The following is a 17,943-nucleotide window of genomic DNA, read 5'->3' on the forward strand; positions in this document are numbered from 1 at the left end:
TGGCACCCAGACATGGGATTTAATTTTAAACTGCGGGGACCAACTAGGGTTGGCAACCGTTTATTTTGCCAAGTAGGGCAGTAAAAAAAAAAAAAAAATGCCATCACTATCATTACCACTATCACCACTATCATTACCATCGTTTCAGAAAAGACCCCACCAAAAGTAACAAGCAGGGCATACGATCAGAAAAATGGATAATTGTTAAATGAATACATTTGGCTTTAAGGGAAACTCATGACCTTGTCTCCATTATTCTCATTTTGCTGCAAACCAGACATTGTATGCCATGGGATGAGCCCAACCCACACATCTGACAAATGGAAAAACTGAGGCCCCGGGGAGCAAGGACTTGCCCAAGATATCACAGGGAGAATCCGGGTCCTGTCTGTGTGCACCTCTGCAGAGCCCACATACCCTCCCTTCGTCGGCATACACAGCCCAGATGCCCAGACCCAGAGATGCCAGGATGACCCAGAGGCCAAGGGCTGCTTCCTTACCCTCCTCGGACCCTGGTGGGCAGCCGGCTGGGCACGCAGGATCGTGGAGGCCGAGAGGAGAAGGGGGTGGACAGGGGGTCCGGAGCCAGCCCACAGGCACATCAGGCCCCGGGGCCCTGGCGGGGTTGCCGGGGCCCAGCATGCCGCCCTGACGCCAAGCCCCGCCAGCACTTGCTCTGCCTCTCTGAGCAAGTGTTTCACATCCTCTTCCGGTGGCTTTGTGGGGCGCAGGCGACCCGAGAGCAGGCAGCTCAGAGCCGCGGAACCGAGACCTGGTTCCTGCCCCCGCCTGGTACTGCCTCCCTTTGGGACTCGCAGGTTCCTCTTCTCTCTGAGCCTCAGTTTCCTGATCCATTATAGGAGGGGGTGGCGGTGTACAGAGGTTTTCAAATTCAAATCCTCGCCCCCCACCTCTGGGGCAGGAGACTTTCTTTCATGGAAGAAAGGATTCCCGGGACACAGGAGCCCCTAGGGTGGGGCTTCTCTCGGGGATGTGGGTGGGCATCTGGAGGTTGGGGGGCTGAGTGGGAGGGGTTCCAGGTAGACCTCGAGGCAGCCGTCTTCCTGCCTGCAGGCGCCCACCGCATGTCTGCACCCAGAGCGCAGTATGTTTCCCCGGCACTAAAATCCCTCCAAAGGCTTCTGTCCAACCCACAGAAGAATCCAAAGTCCTCCCTGCCCCCAGCCCCCTCCCACTCACTCGGCCCTGACTCACCCCATGCTCACCTCCACTCAGGCACCCCCTGCTTCTTCTCCCCAGCCACCTTAGCCCTTCTGTGCATGGTGGCTCTTAATCTGGACCTTTGGGAAACTGGTGGGTTTGGGAGACTGGGCTCTCTATCAGCAGCTCTGGGACTCTGGGCCAGCGACTTAGTGGCCTCAGTTTCCTCATTTGTAAAATGGGCACAAGGATGCTGCAGGATTCAACAAGAACTCAGCACAGGCCTGGTTCGTGGTTGGAACTGGGGGGGCCTGCACTCTGATCGTGCCCCATGGACGTGGGCCTGGCATGTAATGTACACTCAGTGAATGTTGGCGGAGTTGCCCCTGCACCAGGGGTACTGTGGCCTGGCTCCACCTCCAAGAGCAACCACCAGACGGCAGTGTGAGGTCTGTTGGGTGCCCGGCATGCAGCCCTGCAACCGGATCCCAGTGGATAACTTGGAAATGTTTGTTGTCACCCTGGTCCGGCAGAGGGGAGGCCAAGAGGGCTGGCAGACACACTCTGGTCCACTTTCTCGGGGACAGGCTGGCATGGCAGGGCTCCCCCAGGTGCTCAGTCTTGGGGAGAAGCCCCGTGCAGGCTCCAGCAGGACATGGGTGAGGCAGGGGGCAGTAGAGTTCCGAGGAGGGAGACAGCCCTGTGGGGCCTGGGCAGACCCCACCCTTGGCCTCTCTCCCCCTGTGTTGCCAGCTGACTGGCCATGTGACCTCGGGCACCCCTCGATGCGGTTTGGCTGCCCTGGAAGTGGACCAGCGAGCTCTCCCTAGCCTTGGAGGCATTGGATGAAATGGGGGAGGGCCTTCCCCGAGCCATGGCCTCCTGGTCCCTGGGCCCAGCGCTGTGGCAGGGATGAGCAGGTGGGCGACGGGATGGGAAAGCCTTTTCAACTGTGAGGACATTCCTGGGGGTGGCAGAGAACTTCAGGAGGCCTTTAGAAGAAGCAGGGGTGGGGTCACAGGAGCCAATAGGGAGCCAGGCTGCCCAGTTAGGTGTGTCTGTGTGTTAATGCCTTTGATTTGACAGGCATTTATTGAGGGCTTCCCGGGTACCAGGATCCGTGCCGCGTGGCACGTCTCCCTCCCGGAGCTCCTGAGCACCAGACAAGGCTCCCTGGGCTCTTCTCCAATGACCCTAGCCCCCGCACAGGTCAGCCTGGCCTCAGAGACATTTGGGCCATTCCTTTGTGAGCCAGGCCAGGCCCCGGGCAGGGCTGGACCCGAGCAGTGGGCCCTGAGCTCTGGGAAGGCCGAGGGCCTGAGTCACAGCCAGGAGGTAGGACAGGACCAGCTGCAGGCAAGAAAGGCAGGAGCCCTGAGGAGGAGGGGCGAGGGGGGGAGAGGCAGGGCCCATCCACCCCTCCTCCCACCCGTGTAGGGCAGAGCAGAGGCGCCTTTGTTCCTTGCCGGCCTTGTGTCACCACATGGCCCACACCATCACTGTCACGGCCTGGAACGGAGACCGGCCACGGAGAGCCAGGGCTCTGAGGCTGGGACCAGTTAGGGGCGCTCCACCTGCAAACCCCCCCCCCGCCCCCGCCACTTCTCCACCTCCATTCCTGTGCCCCTGTACTGTGCACGGAGCCCTGGGTGGGCGTGGCCTCGGGGAACATGCACACCAGCCCTGAGATGCTACCCCGGCTTCCACGCCTGTCCCAGGACACCAAGGTCACGTGACCTGAAAATGGCACTCTGCCCACGACGCAGGCAGCCCCGGGATAAGGCACCTCGTCAGCCACACACGAGCCCAGACGTAGCAAAACCCCACTCGAGGACACACGTGTACGCACAGACGTGCGCCCCGAATCAAGCCCTTTGGGCAGGGGAGGGATTCCAGGGGAGCCTGCTGCCTCCGGCATGTGGGGTCCTCTCACCCTCGTCAGACTCCGGGGGCGGGGAGTGGGGGCAGGCCCTGGTGGGTGGGAAGCACACTGTTTATAAACACCGCGTGGCTGTCGCTAGGAGCTGTGACTCAGAGCCAGAGTGGTGACTCCAATTCAAGCTGTTTACTCAGCACAACATCCTGTCCAGGAAGCAGGCGGGAGAGGCCTGGGGCCAAGCTTTCGTTCCTGTTTCCTGCAGCCTCCTGACCTGACTTGGGGTCCTGCTGGGGGTGGGGACAGCCCGGTTCTCCTCCCTCTCATTTCTGGGAACCTGAGGCCCATCATCAGGTCGCTCAACACAGTCACCACCAGCCTGGCTCTGCTAGGTAGGGGTGATGCCACAGCCGTGCGCACCAGTGGCCCAGCCCCACGAGCTGGGAGAGGGGCTTAGGTCCGGGGGTTTCACCTAAGGCAAATAGAAGCCTTGCAGGCAGAAGCGGCTACTGATGAGACAAAACACCTTTCCACCCAGCATTTGTGAAACAGATGAAGCCACGGCGACTACCTCTGCTGTAAAACAGAAAACCAAGGCCCAGAGAGGGCAAACAACTTGCCCGCGGCTGCACAGATGGTCAGTGCCAACCCCAGCTATATGCCTGGGCCTGTCCGGTCCCCAGGGCAGCTTGCTTGCCTCCACTGTGCACTGGGTTAAAGTGGATTTGTTCCTGGCGGTGCGGGCAGGTTTGGGGCTGCTGGGTCCCCGTCAGCAGGGTGGGTGGTCTGTCCGCTGTATGAGGCCCAGCTTGAGATTCTGACATCCATTTCCCTGTTCACCTCCCCCACCCCCAACTCCATGCCTAAACCGGAGTCAACGACCTCCCTAGTATTTCTGCTGTTCACTGATATGCCAGTGTGGATATCATTTAATCGTCACAATGTGTGAGGCAGTTTTGCAGGAGAGCTTGGGGACAGAGCTCAGAGACAGCACTGAACTCACCCAAAGCCACACAGCAGTCTGGCTTTGGGGCTGTTGTTCCCAAGCTGCTCCCAGCTTTTCATAAGAGCCGAGGGAGAGTCTATCCTCGAGGTGCCCTTCCATGGGCAGGGGGTCCCTCTTTACATGAAGGCCATCGGGGGCCTGAGCCTCAGAGTGACTTGTGGAAGGCCACACGCCCGAACCGGGAGGCTTTGTCCCCTCTTCCAGGCTGGGGAGACGTGGGGACCCCTGGGAACGGCAGAGCCACAGGGAGCATCTGCCAGGGGAGCTGGGAGGGAGAAAGACAGAGGGGCTGTGCTTGTTTTGAGAGCTGAGGCTTGGCCCCGCCCCAGGCAGGACAGTAACCCAGCGGCCAGCTGCTCTGACTACTGATTCACTGGCCACAGGGCTCCCCTGCTCGGGCTGTCCACCCGTCGGCCCCTTTAACCAGCCCGCTGAGTCACACAGTTTGCCGAGGATCTGAGAATCCGGGCCCTGCCCCAGCTGCTCCCCATGGCTTTGCGCCAGCAGGATCTAGCCGGGCCAAGGGTGCCAGCGGCCCCCTCCCGTGGCAGCCGAGGACAGTTCCCCGTCCCTTCGGGCCTGCACCCGCGTCCAGCTCGGCAAGGAGCTCAACATCCAACTCCATGGATTAGAGAGGCGGCCGCGAGCTGGGGCTCCAGGTAGACGGAGTCTGGGCTCAAACCCAGAGCCTGCCACTCACTGGCTGGGGGAGCTGGCAAGTGACTTTCTCCCCACCCCGCGCTGAGCCTGGTCCGAAGCCACACATGGGGATGACCTCTGCTTCCAAAAGCTCGCATGGGTTAAATGCAATATCGGGTGGAAGCACTTAGGATGGGGCCTGGCATAGGCCACATGTTCAAAAAACCTTATCCTCAAGTAGCCTAGGACACTCTGTGGGGAAGAATCAGTGGTTTTCCTTTTTAATCCCCAAATCGGGACCGACTGACACTGTCGTAAAATGCAATTGAAATGTCGCAGCAACATCCAATTGCCGTAAAAATCTCTAAGCAATTTCAGTTTATCTTGCATCCCTGAGGGACTGGTAATGGGGTTTTCAGCCTGCACCATCTGCAGACCAGAGTGGCCCCGGGGGCCCAACTACAGCACCACACTCAGACCACAACTGATTAACTGAGCAGGTACTAGATGCCAGGCCCTGCTCAAGTGCTGGGAATATACCAGGGAATGAAACAGATAAAGATCAGCTTCTGGTCCTGCAGTATAATAAGTTAAATACTTGTTTGAAGGCAAGCATGCTAGAGAAGAAAAAAATAGAATAGAGTAATGGGATTGGAGAGCCGCAACTTTAAATAAGGTGGACGAGCTGAGAAAGTACCACTAATAAAATGTTAATAAAACAATCATCCAGGGCTTCCCCGGTGGCGCAGTGGTTGAGAGTCCGCCTGCCGATGCAGGGGACACAGGTTCATGCCCCGGTCCGGGAGGATCCCACGTGCCGCGGAGCGGCTGGGCCCGTGAGCCATGGCCGCTGAGCCTGCGCGTCCGGAGCCTGTGCTCCGCAACGGGAGAGGCCACGGCAGTGAGAGGCCCGCGTACCGCAAAAACAAAAACAACAACAACAAAAAACACAATCATTCACTGTGGGATTGGTTTGTGTCTCGCCACTCAGTTGGGCTATAAGTTCCATCTGCCCCGTTCGCCCTCATACCCAAGCACCTGGAACGAGGGCCGGCCCGTGGTGGGTTCTCACACTGCCGATGGGCAGATGGATGACTGTGTCACTCACACGTGCACACGCACACCATCACAGGAGTGCAAAGGCCACTGTGTTCTAAGCATCTTTTCAGTTCTTCCCTCTCTTATTGGAACGGGTCTAAGCTCCTTGATAGCAGGGACACTGTTCCCTGACGTATCGACCCCCGGAACATTGCCTGGCACACCGTGGGCTCTCAACAAATACTCCGTGGTCCAGGTGGTCCCTCCGGCTTCTAAGTTCCTGGACTCGAAAATATTCAGGGTTTGGGGCCAATGAGCTCCATCTGGGAAGATGACCAGGAAAGCTTCCTGGAGGAGGTGGTGAGGCTAGAGAGGAGCCTGAGGAATGGCAAAGAGGAAGGGCGAGGCCCAGTCTGCCAATCTGCCATTAAAACGCTTTCCAGAGAGTGGGGCTGGGAGCACAGGTGGGGGGCATGCCCAGGCAGGAGCAATGGGGAAGCCAGGTTTTCTGGAAAACAGGAGCCTGGAGGCTCCCAGAAGCCAGCCTGCCTGGGGATGTCGGTTGGGGGAGGTGGGCAGTCGACTCAACTCTGGTTCAACCTGGGTTTTTTTTCTCCTTCGTGAGTCCCCAGCTCAGTAACAATTCTTCGGGAACGGGTCTCTGCTCGTCGGGTAAGCAGAGCTCGCTCTGGCGTGGTTAGGCCCGGCCTGGAAAGCCCCTTCCCGAAGCCCAGCCAGGCCTACTGAGGCTGGGGGGGGAGAGGGAGCTGAGCCCACAGTCAGGCCCCTGTGCCCAGCGGGGCCTGGTCAGTCAGGGCTTCAGGGCCAGGGGAGTCAGGACAAACGGGCTCTTGTGGTGAGGAGGCTGCCTGCCGTGCCAGGGACACTGCGTACCCGGCGCCGCCACCCACCCGCCTGCGGGGGCCCAGGGCCTGGGAAGCGGGGCTGCCCTTTCAGAGGGGGACCTCCTGAGCTGTCCTGGCCTCTGAAAAGGACCTGGGGCTCCAGCTGGCTGCGGGAGATGGTGGGGCTGGTGCCCACTGCCTTCTTTCTCACAGTTCTTCTCCAGCAGGACGGTGGGGGGTGGGAGGGCGAGAGGGTGCCCTGGGGCTGAGTGACAGTTTCACGGCCTTTGTCCCAGCCTCCCACCGTCCACTGTCCTTCTGCCAAGCCCTGGACTTTGCTCCTTCCTTGGTTCCTCCCACAGAAGGCGAGACTCCAGGGCCTTCACCTGCTCATACCTGGGACAAGGGACAGGGGCGCCAAGGCACCAGCTGGCCTCCTCTGCCTGGGGACCCTCCAAGAGCTGTATAGGTCTCCACGCGACAGCAAGAGCGTGCCCACGCGTGCCAGGCATGTGCTAAGCACTTTAGAGCCCTGTGAGCTGGGCACACTTCTCAACCCATTTAAAGATGAGAGGTTGAGGGGTCCGGCCTCCTCACGGTCAAGGCTTGGGCCTGGTGCTCTGCAAAGGCAAGATGCCTGCATGCACGCATGTGCACACACGCCTGTGCTCGCACGATCCACGCTCTCCCTCCCCCAGGCACCAGTCGTGAGTCTGCACGTGTCCTTTCACACGTGTGCTCGCTCAGCCACTGCCGGACTGCCGTGCCCACTACTGGCACGTGATGACAGACGTGGCCACAAATTCACTCAGACGTGCACATATTCACCCAAAGGCAGGGGGATGCTCCCAAGACATTCGCATGTCCATGTGCAGGATGGGACACCCAACCCCAGGAGCCTCGCCTGTACCTCATACTGCCAGGCGATGGCCACCCCATGTCCCCAGACTCAGTGAGCACGCTTCCTCAGGGACACCCCATGCCTGCTCCCGGCAGGGCTGGTGAGAGAGGAAGGAGGCCCACACTCTGTGCTGGGATTTCCTGGTCCCAAGTGGCTGTGAAAGAAACTGGTTTTGAAATCCTGGAGAATGGCAGTTGTTGCCGTCGTCTGCCGTGACGCAGACGTGGCACTGCCCACCTACAAGCTCCCTGCCCCCAAAGTCCGCAGCTGCCACCTCCCTGGCCACCCAGGGCCTCAGGCCAGGTGGACTGCCTCGCCCTTGAACTTCAACCCCGAGCAACTAGAAGGTCAAAGGGCAACCTTCCAGTCCGCACCTTCCAGTCCCTATGCGGGCAGCGGTGTGGGGGGTTGGTCAGGGGCCTGGAACGCTGGCTTCAGGGAAGAAGGCTACGCAGGGAAAGCTCGCCGTACGGCCTGGACAATCTTCTCAGCTTCTCTGGGCCCCAGTTTCCCCAGCTGGAAATAGGCGGGGATTCAACTTGGCGCCCTGCCCCCAGCTCTCCAAGGGTGGTCAACACTGCTTGTCCACACAGCTGGTGGGCCACACGGCCACCTGCCTTCCTTGAAGGGTTAAAGGCATTTCCTGCCACCTGCAGAGGGCTTGCCTATGCCCGTGCCAGGTGCTTCAGGGACATTTCACACACCTTGACATCCAGGGAGTCCACAGGTGAGGCAAGCAAGGCAGGGAGGAGCCAAGGCATCTACCTGTCTGGATGCCGCAAATCGCCCCAGACTTCTCTCTCCCCTTTGACCTCTAGACAGCCTCACCTCCCACATGACCAGGGGCCAGGGCCTCCCTTACAGATGGTGATGGAGATGGGCCACAGCCCAGACAGATGGGGGTGGGTAGCAGCAAGAATCTCGTTGGAACAGATTCATCTCAGATGGTGGCAGCCCCAATGGCTTCAACACTGTCCTCCTCACCTCCCCCCCACGTTCTCACCCTCCCAGTTCTGAGCTGGACAGTTACTGGGAAAGGGCCTCTTGCGACAAAGGCCTGTGGTCACGGTGGAGTTCCAAGAGTGGAGGGGCTGGGAGGTGGGTAAGTTTTGGGGCTCAGGGTCACTCACTGGCCAAGGGGACTTTCCTCTCCACCGTCCAGGGTCACCCCCTCCCCACCGCAGCTCCAAAGAGTCAGGTGGGCACACCTGGACTCTCAGGTGGTACCAGAGAAGAGGCCCTGTGCCTTCCCCCAGTAAACCGGTTCTGGACCCCAACCCAGAAAGCGGGGACGATCTGGGGTGCCCCCCCAGCCCCGGGGTGGACCCGCCCCCTCTTACCCTGAGGGGTGGGGTGGAGTGGGGCAAGGGCCCAGCTGCCTCACTTCGGTGAACTGAGCTCCCTCCCTGCAGAAAGCCCAGGGTGGGTGGGGGCAGTGCCCCAGCGTCTTGGTTCCCTCCCGCGCCGGTGGCCTCCTGCCCGTCCTCCGCGGCTACCCGCGGGGCTGGGGCTCACCTCGTCTGCCCGCGCGCTCGGCGGCGGGACCACCAGCATGAACGCCGGCAGGGGCGCGCCGCCACGCCCCGCTGCGGGCACTGCTGCCGGCGCCCGGGTCCCGGGCCATTGTCTGCGCCGTCCTCGCCCCGCCCCCTCCTCCCGCTGCGCTCGAAGCGAGGGCTGGGGACGGGGGTGCGGGAACTGGGCAGTCAAGGCCAGGATCGTCCGGCAGCCCCGCGCTGCCCGCACGCCGAACACAGGTGTCCAGCACCGGGTTACCGGGTGCCGCCGGAGCCTCCCCCAACCCTGGAGGTGGGCACGCCCCCTCCCCGTTTGACAGATGCGGCCAGGGAGGCACAGAGGGGTGAGACGATGGCCCGAGGTCACTCAGAGAGTGAACGGTCACGGTCAGTCTAGAATCCTGGCTCGGGGTCACCAGCAGTCTCACTCCTCCCTGCCCAGCTCCAAAATCCAACCACTGGGCAGCCTGGCCCCTACCAGCCTCTCCTCCCTTCCAACACGCCACCCTGTCCTGTGGTCGAGGGGCTCCTTCCTGGCTACCCACAGCCCTCATCCCTGTCCTTGGGGCTGCTGGGCACGGGGTCGGCGCCCACAAACTAAAGCAGCCCTTAAGAGGCCCACAGGGCCGGACTGCCTTCCATCCCCGTGGCACCCCATTTCCTCACACTGGGGAGCAGTGAGCCACCACGGGTTTAATGCCTGTTCCAGGACACTGAGTGCTAAGCACTGAGCTGGGATACAGACACAGGTGTCCATCTCCAAAGCCAGTGAATGGCCTTAAGCACGAGGCCGCCTGCCTCCCCTGGACCGTGGAGACGGATGCAGATGGGCAGATGAAGAAGCAGTGCCTGGCCTAGTCCTGGTCCCTCACCCTCCCACCCCAAGGCCCCATAGGTGGCATAATTTATGCACTGAATGGTGAACACACGGGTACAAGGGTAGCTGTGACTACAGACGGGGAAACTGAGGCTAGTAAGAAGGGGCATGCCAGGGCCACACAGCCAAGTCTCCAAGGCGGCCCAGAACAGAAATCCTCTATCTCAGCGCTCTACCCGTCGCCCCCTCCAGCAACACCCTGCGTTGCCGCCCTGCTCCAGGCCCAGGTGACTCATGGCTTCAGCGTGCAGGGGGTGCAAAGCACAAGACACCATACTCCCCCCAACCCTGGCTGGTACTGGGTTCCACCTGCTGTGCCCTCTGACCCTGCACTTTATGACATTCTGCTACCATCAACTGTCACTCAGGTGTCCAGGAAATAGCCATTGCTAGGAGACTGGCCTGATGCCCGGTGGCTGGCTGGCAGGGTGGGGCAATGGGGAGCGGGGAGCAGGCTAGGGTTTCCCTCAGGAAGACTCAGAGGTTGAGGCTGCTGGGTGGAAGAGGAGGGTGTGGTAGACCAGCCACAGAGTGGCTAAGGCTACACACAGGCCATGGGAAAGCCCCAGCCCCGAGCCTTCCTGCAGGCAAGTATTTTGGGGACCCGTAGTTGCCAAGCAACTCCTCCCGGTTGCCATGGGAACTCTCCTTTCTCCTGGGACTTATCATTTTTAGGGGGATGCCCTCTCCTCTCCACCTCCTCACCCTGGCCTGGCTGCCCTGGGAGGAGACACTGACGCCCCAAAACCTCATTCCCCCACCCCCAGGGAGACCACTCAGCCGTGACCCTAAGAGAAGACTCACTGAGGTTCAAAAACCCAGAACCCTAAGAAAATGCAGAGAACAGAGTCCAAGGCCTTCATTACAGCGGGGTGAGGACAAAGGGGTTCATTAGCTCTGTTTACGTCTCCACTCCCGCTGTTAACCACCACCTTGGGGCCTGCCCTGCCCTGACCGTTGGGAGCTCACTGTAATTGGAAGGAATTTGCCCCCAACGCCCATGCCCATGCCGAGCCCCTCCCAGGCTTGTCTGCACGCAGGGACGCGCCCTCACCAGCCCTGCCACGATCTAGCTGTGGGAGTCCCTGGGCCTTCCAGGGCCTCAGTTGCCCAAAAGTGAGGATGGCAGCAGTGCTGATCTTGCAGATACAGCGAGACACTGCAGCCCAAGGCCGGACGCAGGGAAGGTGCCACGGGCTGGCTGTCGTTACAACAGGCATCTCCGCAGCCCGGGATGGAGGTGTGGGAGTGGCCTAGAACTCTACAGAGCGTGGCCCCGTGGCCAGTGTGCCACTGCTGGCCGAGCGGCCACCAAACCCAGGTCCCCAGGGTCCCAGCCCAATGCCTTCCCCACTGGATCTATTGCTTATCCTATACCCTTGTCCCTCGTGTCTATGGTCAGATCCCCTCAGATGGGAGTCAAGGTGCTCCGCACGGGCCAAGTGCTCAGTTCTGAGGCCCTCGATGAACATCTGCTGCGTAAATCCCTCAGTGACCCACCGCCAAGGGCTACTGGCCCCAGCCTTGTGAGATGCGGAAGCGCCCAAAGGACACAGGAAGAAACGGCCTCCACCTCCCGGGCCAGGGCCATGCGGGGCACTTTGCTGCATCTCAGTGATGCCTCGGGGAGCCCAGGGGCCCTGGTCCTCGGCAACAGATGGTGCTCCCCACTTTGTACAACCGGGCAGAACCCCACCAGGCGGGCCATGGGAGAGCTCAGGCAGCATCGCCCCCTTTGGGCAGGGTCTCTGGGGAAGGGACCCCTCAAGCATTGACCTGCTCGGCCTGCCCACCCATCCCCATGGCTGCCTTCTGTGATCCCCCCAACATCTGGGACGCACGGACACCCGGCCGGCGGTAATGGGAGAGCTGTCTGGAAACCACCCCCAGTGTAATCATAGCTGCAGGGCCCCTGCAAGCAGCTGAGAAGGGTCGGCTCAGCTTGCAGGTACAGCAGGAAACGAAAAACTAACCCTTGTGGGTCTGACGGGGTCGGGCCCCGTGGCGGCCCATCCAGGTCGCCACCCAGTCACTACCCCGGGGCCCCGCCTTGTTTGATTTCCTCCGCAGCGCGTCACCCCTGAACTGACTGTGCTCCTGGACTGTTTACAATTTTGTGTCTGTCGTCTCCTCGAAACTGGAAGGTGAGACCTTTGTCTACGCGCCGCGGCTGTTCAGAGCCGCGCCGGGGCCGTCGCAAGGAGGGCACAGCGCCACCTGCTGGTGCTGCGTCAGGACGCGCCGAGCTGCGGAGCCGTGCTGTCCCCGACAGGGTACCCCCAGGCTCCACTCACACCCCAAAACCTCCAGCCGGGGGCCAAGCCCCGGAGACCTGATTAGACCCCAACTGCTGCCCCCATCCCTGAGGACACCTGGGTACCTGGCCTTCGGGGGTAGAATCACTTCCGTGTCCTTGTTGTGGACTGAACTGTGTCCCCACGAAAGGTAAGTTGAAGTCCTAACCTTGTGCACCTGTGAATAAGACCTTATTTGGAAATAGTCTTTTTTTTTTTAGGAGCACTCTTTTTTTAAAAAATTAATTTTTACTGGATTATAGTTGATTTACAATGTCGTGTTACTTTCTGCTGTACGGCAAAGTGAATCAGTTATACATCTACATATATCCACTCTTTTTTAGATTCTTTTCCCATATAGGCCATTGCAGAGTACTGAGTAGAGTTCCCTGTGCTATACAGCAGGTTCTTATTAGTTATCTGTTTTATATATAGTAGTGTGTACATGTCAATCCCATCTCCCAATTTATTCCCCCCGCCGCTTCCCCCTTCGTAAGCATAGGTTTGTTTTCCACATCTGTGACTCTCTGTTTTGTAAATAAGTTCATTTGCGCCATTTTTAAAGACTCCACATATAAGCGATATCACATGATATTTGTCTTTCTCTGGAAAATAGGGTCTTTGCAGACATGATCAAGTTAGGCTGAGGTCATACTGGAGTAGGGTGGGCCCTAATCAAATGACCAGTGTCCTTACAAGAAGAGGGAAAACTGGACACAGACACACAGAGGAGGCCATGTGAGTATGGAAGCAGAGTTTGGAGGGATGCGTCTACAGGGCAGGGAACATTAAGGATTGCCGGCAACCACCAGAAGCTGGCAGAGGCAAGGAAGGATCCCCTCCTAGAGTCTTCAAAGAGCATGGTGGCCTCCAGAACTAAGAGAGAATAAATTTCTGTTGTTTTGAGTCACACAGTTTATGGTACTTTGTTACAGCAGCTAAAGGAAACTAATACACCACCCCACCTCCAGTGGGCCAAGTACCACCTCTGCTACCCCAGCCAAGTGCAGCCAAGCCAGTGTTCCAGGCAGAGCCCAGGAACCTGATGACCATGCAGGTGACCCGGGGCAGTGAGGATGGAGCGCAGGTGAGCACTTGGTAGATGCCAGACCCAATCATCATTCTCATCTTCAGCATCATAACCTCCCCTCCTCAAATCAACCCTGACCACAGGACATTTCCTTCCGGAATATCTCTCTTCACCCACCCATTGCCTAGATGAATCCCACCAATAACCCGAGAATGATCTCAGAGACAGACCCCACCCTGACTGAGCCTCAGCTGAGACCACAGCCCAGCCTCCTGGGGGACCTCGAGGCAGAGGCTCCCAGCTGAGCTGAGCCTGCCTCCTGGTCACAGACACTGAGAGGGTCAGTGTTTGTCCTTGTACGCGCTACGTTAGGGGATGCTGTCGCATGGCACAGACACCGGGACGTCCTTCCAGGTCTTGCCCTGCCCTCCTCCCCGCTCTCCTTCTCAGCTCTCCCAGCCACACTGGCTCCTGTCTCACTTCCTCCTGGCTACGAAATCTTCTGTTTCCAAGTCTCTTCACCTTTGACCTTCCCCCAGGCTCATGCTCACAGAGTGTGCAGGGCTAGGCTGCTCTTGTCTCTCTGGTCACAGCATCAACGTCACCTTGGAGGCCTTTTAGACCCTCCAGGGGCTCCTGGCCCTCCTTCCAGGGCCCTGACTCATTCCCTAGAGCACTTGCTCTTCTCTCTCACGGGGATTTGCTTTCCTGCTTTTGTCCATCTGCCCTTCCAAGCTGTGAGCTCCTGGGTGAGTGCCCAGGGCACAGTAGCTGAATCAATAGAGGATCTTGGAGCCCCCTCCTGCCTCTGAGCAGCTCATATTGTGGACCTGGAGGCTAGCAATAAAAGGTGCCTGTTGGGTCGGAGGCAGGGGGATGCCCAGAATGACTCCCGGGTGCCCCTTCCCTGCTCCAGTTGCTCCATTGAGCAGAGTGAGCACAGCCCGCCCCCTGGTGGTCATCCCCAGCACTGCAGCCCCAGGCAGGAAAACCAGAAAACAAAACACACACCTTTGTTTGGGTGTAGTCAAGGCAGCGACTCTCCCTACCCCGGAGGGGCAAAGGAGCAGGACATGCCGGCTCCAGGGGCGATGTGCAGGACCTCAGAAGCCTCTCTTGCTCCCCTCTTTCCCGCCACTGTCCTGGTGTCCAGTTCACTCCGGACGCCTCCTCACTCCAACCAGGGCAGTGACTCCACCCACTTCCAAATGAGGACCCCCAGGTGCCAACAAAGACGTGGTCCAATGCTCTGCCTCATTCTGTACCACCCAGGTCCCCAGGTCCCCAGGCCCCCAGGCTGCCCCCTGCTCAGAAGGACCTCGAAGGAGTAGAAAGCATTTTCTACTCGGAAGAGTTGGAGCACAGTGGGTCAGGGATGGAGAACCAAGGCCAAAAGACTCTTCTACGAGCTGCAGGACCCTCGGGATCACTCCATCTATGCACCCCAAATTACAGTGGATTAAACCGAGGACTTCTCTCCTGTAATTCCCTCCACACTACGGGGGAATCTCATCCTAGTTCCAGGCGCCCAGAGTGGTGGATGCAGGACCCGAGGAACTGTCCTCTCCAGGCTGCCCTGGGGATTGTTCCTGCCTACGCCGACCCCCGGGAACCTTGGAGACGCCCAGCCCGTCTGCCTGGCACCTCTGTCCCTCACGCTTTGAGCCCTGGGCATGTCGCCAGGAGACTAGATGGTCCTGCCCCGTGGTAGAGCTGCCTCCAACCAATTTCTTCTTTCCCCCTTGTCACTTCTGTGTCCACTCTCCTCTGGATCTACGCCATGGTCCCCACCTGTGAAGTCAATGTGTGTGTATGTACCCGTGGGCGCGTCGGGATACCGAGAGGAAAGGGCCCCTCATGGGTGGGGGTGAACAGGGGTCGCCCAGAATCTTAGGGGCTCTCATTCCCAAAGGAAACCCCATGATAGTGGCTGAGCACTGGCATTGGAGGCTGGAACCCTCCCTTCTCTTCTGGACTCTGCCCACCTCGTGGCCCCGGGCCAGTCCGTGTCTTTCTCCTGGCCTCAGTTTCCCAGCTGTACCAGGAAGGGTGGGACGCGGAACTGCTGCGTAAGCGCGCGCTCCGCGTGGACTCGGCGCGATGCTCCTTCCCGGCTGGATGGGGTGCGGGCGGGGGGGGGGGGCGGGCACGCGGTCCTTCCTCCACCCCCTGGCGGTGGGGAGGGCGGTCGCGGCCGGGCGGGGCACTCACCTGGCAATCTACCATCATCCTCAGCCCTGGCAGCACATCGCCGGCCCCAGGGCGGGGCCCAGGGCTCGCAGAGGCCGCTGGCCTCGGCCCGCGCGCGGCGCAGGGGGGCGCCCGGCTGCGGGGCTCATGGCGCGGCCTCCCGTCCCCGCCGGGCCCGGGGCTCCGCCAGCGCCACCGCCGCCGCCAGCGCCGCTCCCATTGTCTGCGCCGCGCCGCCGGACGCTCGGGCCCCGCTGCTGGGTTCCGCCCGGGCTCCCGGGCTCCGGCCGGGTAGGCGGGGACCGCCGCGGCCCCGCCCCGCCCCGCCCCGCCCCTGCCCTGCCTACCGCAGGTGTGAGGGGCGGACCCCGCCGAGCGAGCTCGGGGACGCGCAGCGGTCTCCCTCTCGCCGGGTGACGCGGGTGGACCCCGCCGGGGCAGCAGGGCCTAGAGTCTACGGCCGGGAGCGCACACGGGGCCTGCGCGGGCCCGTGGACGTCGCGTGCACGTGAGCCCCGCCTTGCCGCGCGCTCGCGCGCAGCGCACCGGAGAGTCACAGCGCGTCTCCCACCTCCGCCACCTGCTCTGTTCCTCCTGTGCCCCCTAGGACCTCCAGCCGCCCCAAACGCAACCGGGCGGGGGCTGGGCCGGGTGGTAGTGTAGACCTGGAGATGTGAGATTGTACACCCCCATCCTTCCGTCCTACCCCGTATGCCACCTGCTGGGGCCAGCTCAGCGCATGAGCGCATGGCTGGGACAGGCAGTCCTGGAGGCGGCAGTGGACACGGGGTACAGAAAAGAAGGTCAAGCCGCCCCTACCACCACCCCCCCTACACTCCCTTCCTTGTTTTCCTGGCAGGACTTCCGGACACGAGGTCCAGCCTGTCGCCAGCTGCAGCCCTGGCTGGTGAAAGGGGGCTGGAGGAGCCCAGGGAGGAGGGGCCCACCACTGGCTGAATGACTGTCGGCGGTAGTTAGTGTTAGTAAGAACACCCCCTGGGTGCTCAGTGATTTTGACTTTTTATTTGTGAACAGTGGCCTCAGCTCTCAAGGTCACTCAGCTCTAAGTGAACGGGGGACTCGGAATCATTGCTCTTTACCTTCACTGAGCCTGCGCTGACCATCAGAGGCCTCGTCCTGTGTTGGGCGCCCTCAGCCAGATGACCTCCTGAGTCCAAGCACTTTGGGCACCTTCCCCCTGCTTTAATCCCCAACACTCCCTCCCAAGGTCAGAGGGACTGACCTTATCTTCAGTGGAGGAAACTGAGGCTCTGAGAGTCACCACACGAGATTGCCTGTCACAGGGCTGTGACGTGGCCCCGCTGTGGGTTTCAACCCAGATCATTCTGACCTCAAAGGCTGTGGTTGCACAGGAGCCCAAGGCTGTGGCCTCTGAGCCCAGCCTTGGAGGTGAGTCCCTCTCGGATGGGGGGCTTCAGGGAGGGGCGCTGCAGGCAGGGGCTCTGTGGGGGGGAGGGCTTGGTGGGGTCCCTGGGGGAGGAAGGCTGTAGGGAGGCTGGGGTAGGAGTGAGGGGTGCACACACTGGGGAGGGTGTCTGGACCAGACCACAAGGGGTCTGAGTGAGGGGCAAGGAGTTGGGGATCACTGCAGGTTGGGGGCCGCAGGGGACACGATCCATGTGGCTTTGTCAGAGCCACAGCATCTCAACTGGAAGGTGCGTTATTCACCCCACCCAAGCATGCATCCCTGAGATGCAGCCAGGGATGGGGTCTGCCTCAGTTTCCTCCTTTGCACAGTGGGGGCTATGATGGTCATCTGCCCTCTCCCAGGGTTGGGCATGTTGCCTAGCTAGGTCCCAGACCTATCTACTTCTCCAAGTACGTGCCCAGAAGTCAGTGCGCGGAGGTCTCCCAGCCATAATCCCATTTGATCGTCACCCCAGGGCCTCAGAGAGATAGAGTAACCTGCCCAGCATCCCTCGTGTGCTAGGACAGACTCAAACCCGTGTTCTCTCAGCTGCCTCACATTCATGCAGTCATTCAACAAACATTCATGGAATGCCTCCTGGGTTTCGGGTACCAGGGTAAACCTGGCTGACCGCCATCTGTACCCTCTTGGGGTTTACCAACTGGGGAAAGGGGTGGAGATGGGCAGAACACTGTCAATGATGACATAGGGATGAGGATTTATGGGAACACTGAAAGGCACCCACCCTGGAGGGGGAATAAGTCAAGGCAGGCTTCCTGGAGATGTCAGGAGTCTGTCCCCAGGAATTGGCCAGGTGATTGGACAGGGAGGCCTGACCGGCAGGCCGTGTGAGTGGAGGTGTGCAGGGCCAGGCCCTGTGGCAGAGCAGGGATGCCGGACTGTAGGGAGCGGGGAGGTGGTAGGTGGCCATGAGGGGACAGCAAGTTTAAGTTTCAGGGGCCTCGCTGGCAGGGGGCACTGCAGACATTTTGCATCTGTAATTTTGTCTATTTCTATTTCCGGCACTCCCCCTCCCTCTGCTGGGTCGGGCCTGTCTCCTGCCACCCCTCCCACTCTTACCAGTCCCCTTCTTCACACCCACGGAGCAGCTCTGGCCCCAAGCCCTCAGCTCCTTTTTGG

At 60.3% G+C, this 17,943-nt stretch overlaps 1 protein-coding gene across 2 annotated transcripts in view; it reads right to left on the reverse strand.

The window, feature by feature from the left end:
• Positions 1 to 15,701, reverse strand: part of RALGDS (ral guanine nucleotide dissociation stimulator) — a 47,263-nt gene extending 31,562 nt beyond the window's left edge. Inside the window, exon 1 of one of the 2 annotated variants that reach the window (XM_079925875.1) lies at positions 15,396 to 15,701. In XM_079925875.1, the coding sequence (XP_079782001.1) occupies positions 15,396 to 15,413 (18 nt within the window). In that variant the 5' untranslated portion in view covers positions 15,414 to 15,701. Of the gene's footprint in view, positions 1 to 500; positions 618 to 15,395 lie in introns of those variants that run through there. The other variant, XM_079925874.1, reaches the window with a different exon arrangement.
• Positions 15,702 to 17,943: the final 2,242 nt, after the last annotated feature.

The sequence above is a fragment of the Stenella coeruleoalba genome (assembly GCF_951394435.1).
Source record: "Stenella coeruleoalba genome assembly, chromosome: 7".
Lineage (NCBI taxonomy): Eukaryota > Metazoa > Chordata > Mammalia > Artiodactyla > Delphinidae > Stenella > Stenella coeruleoalba.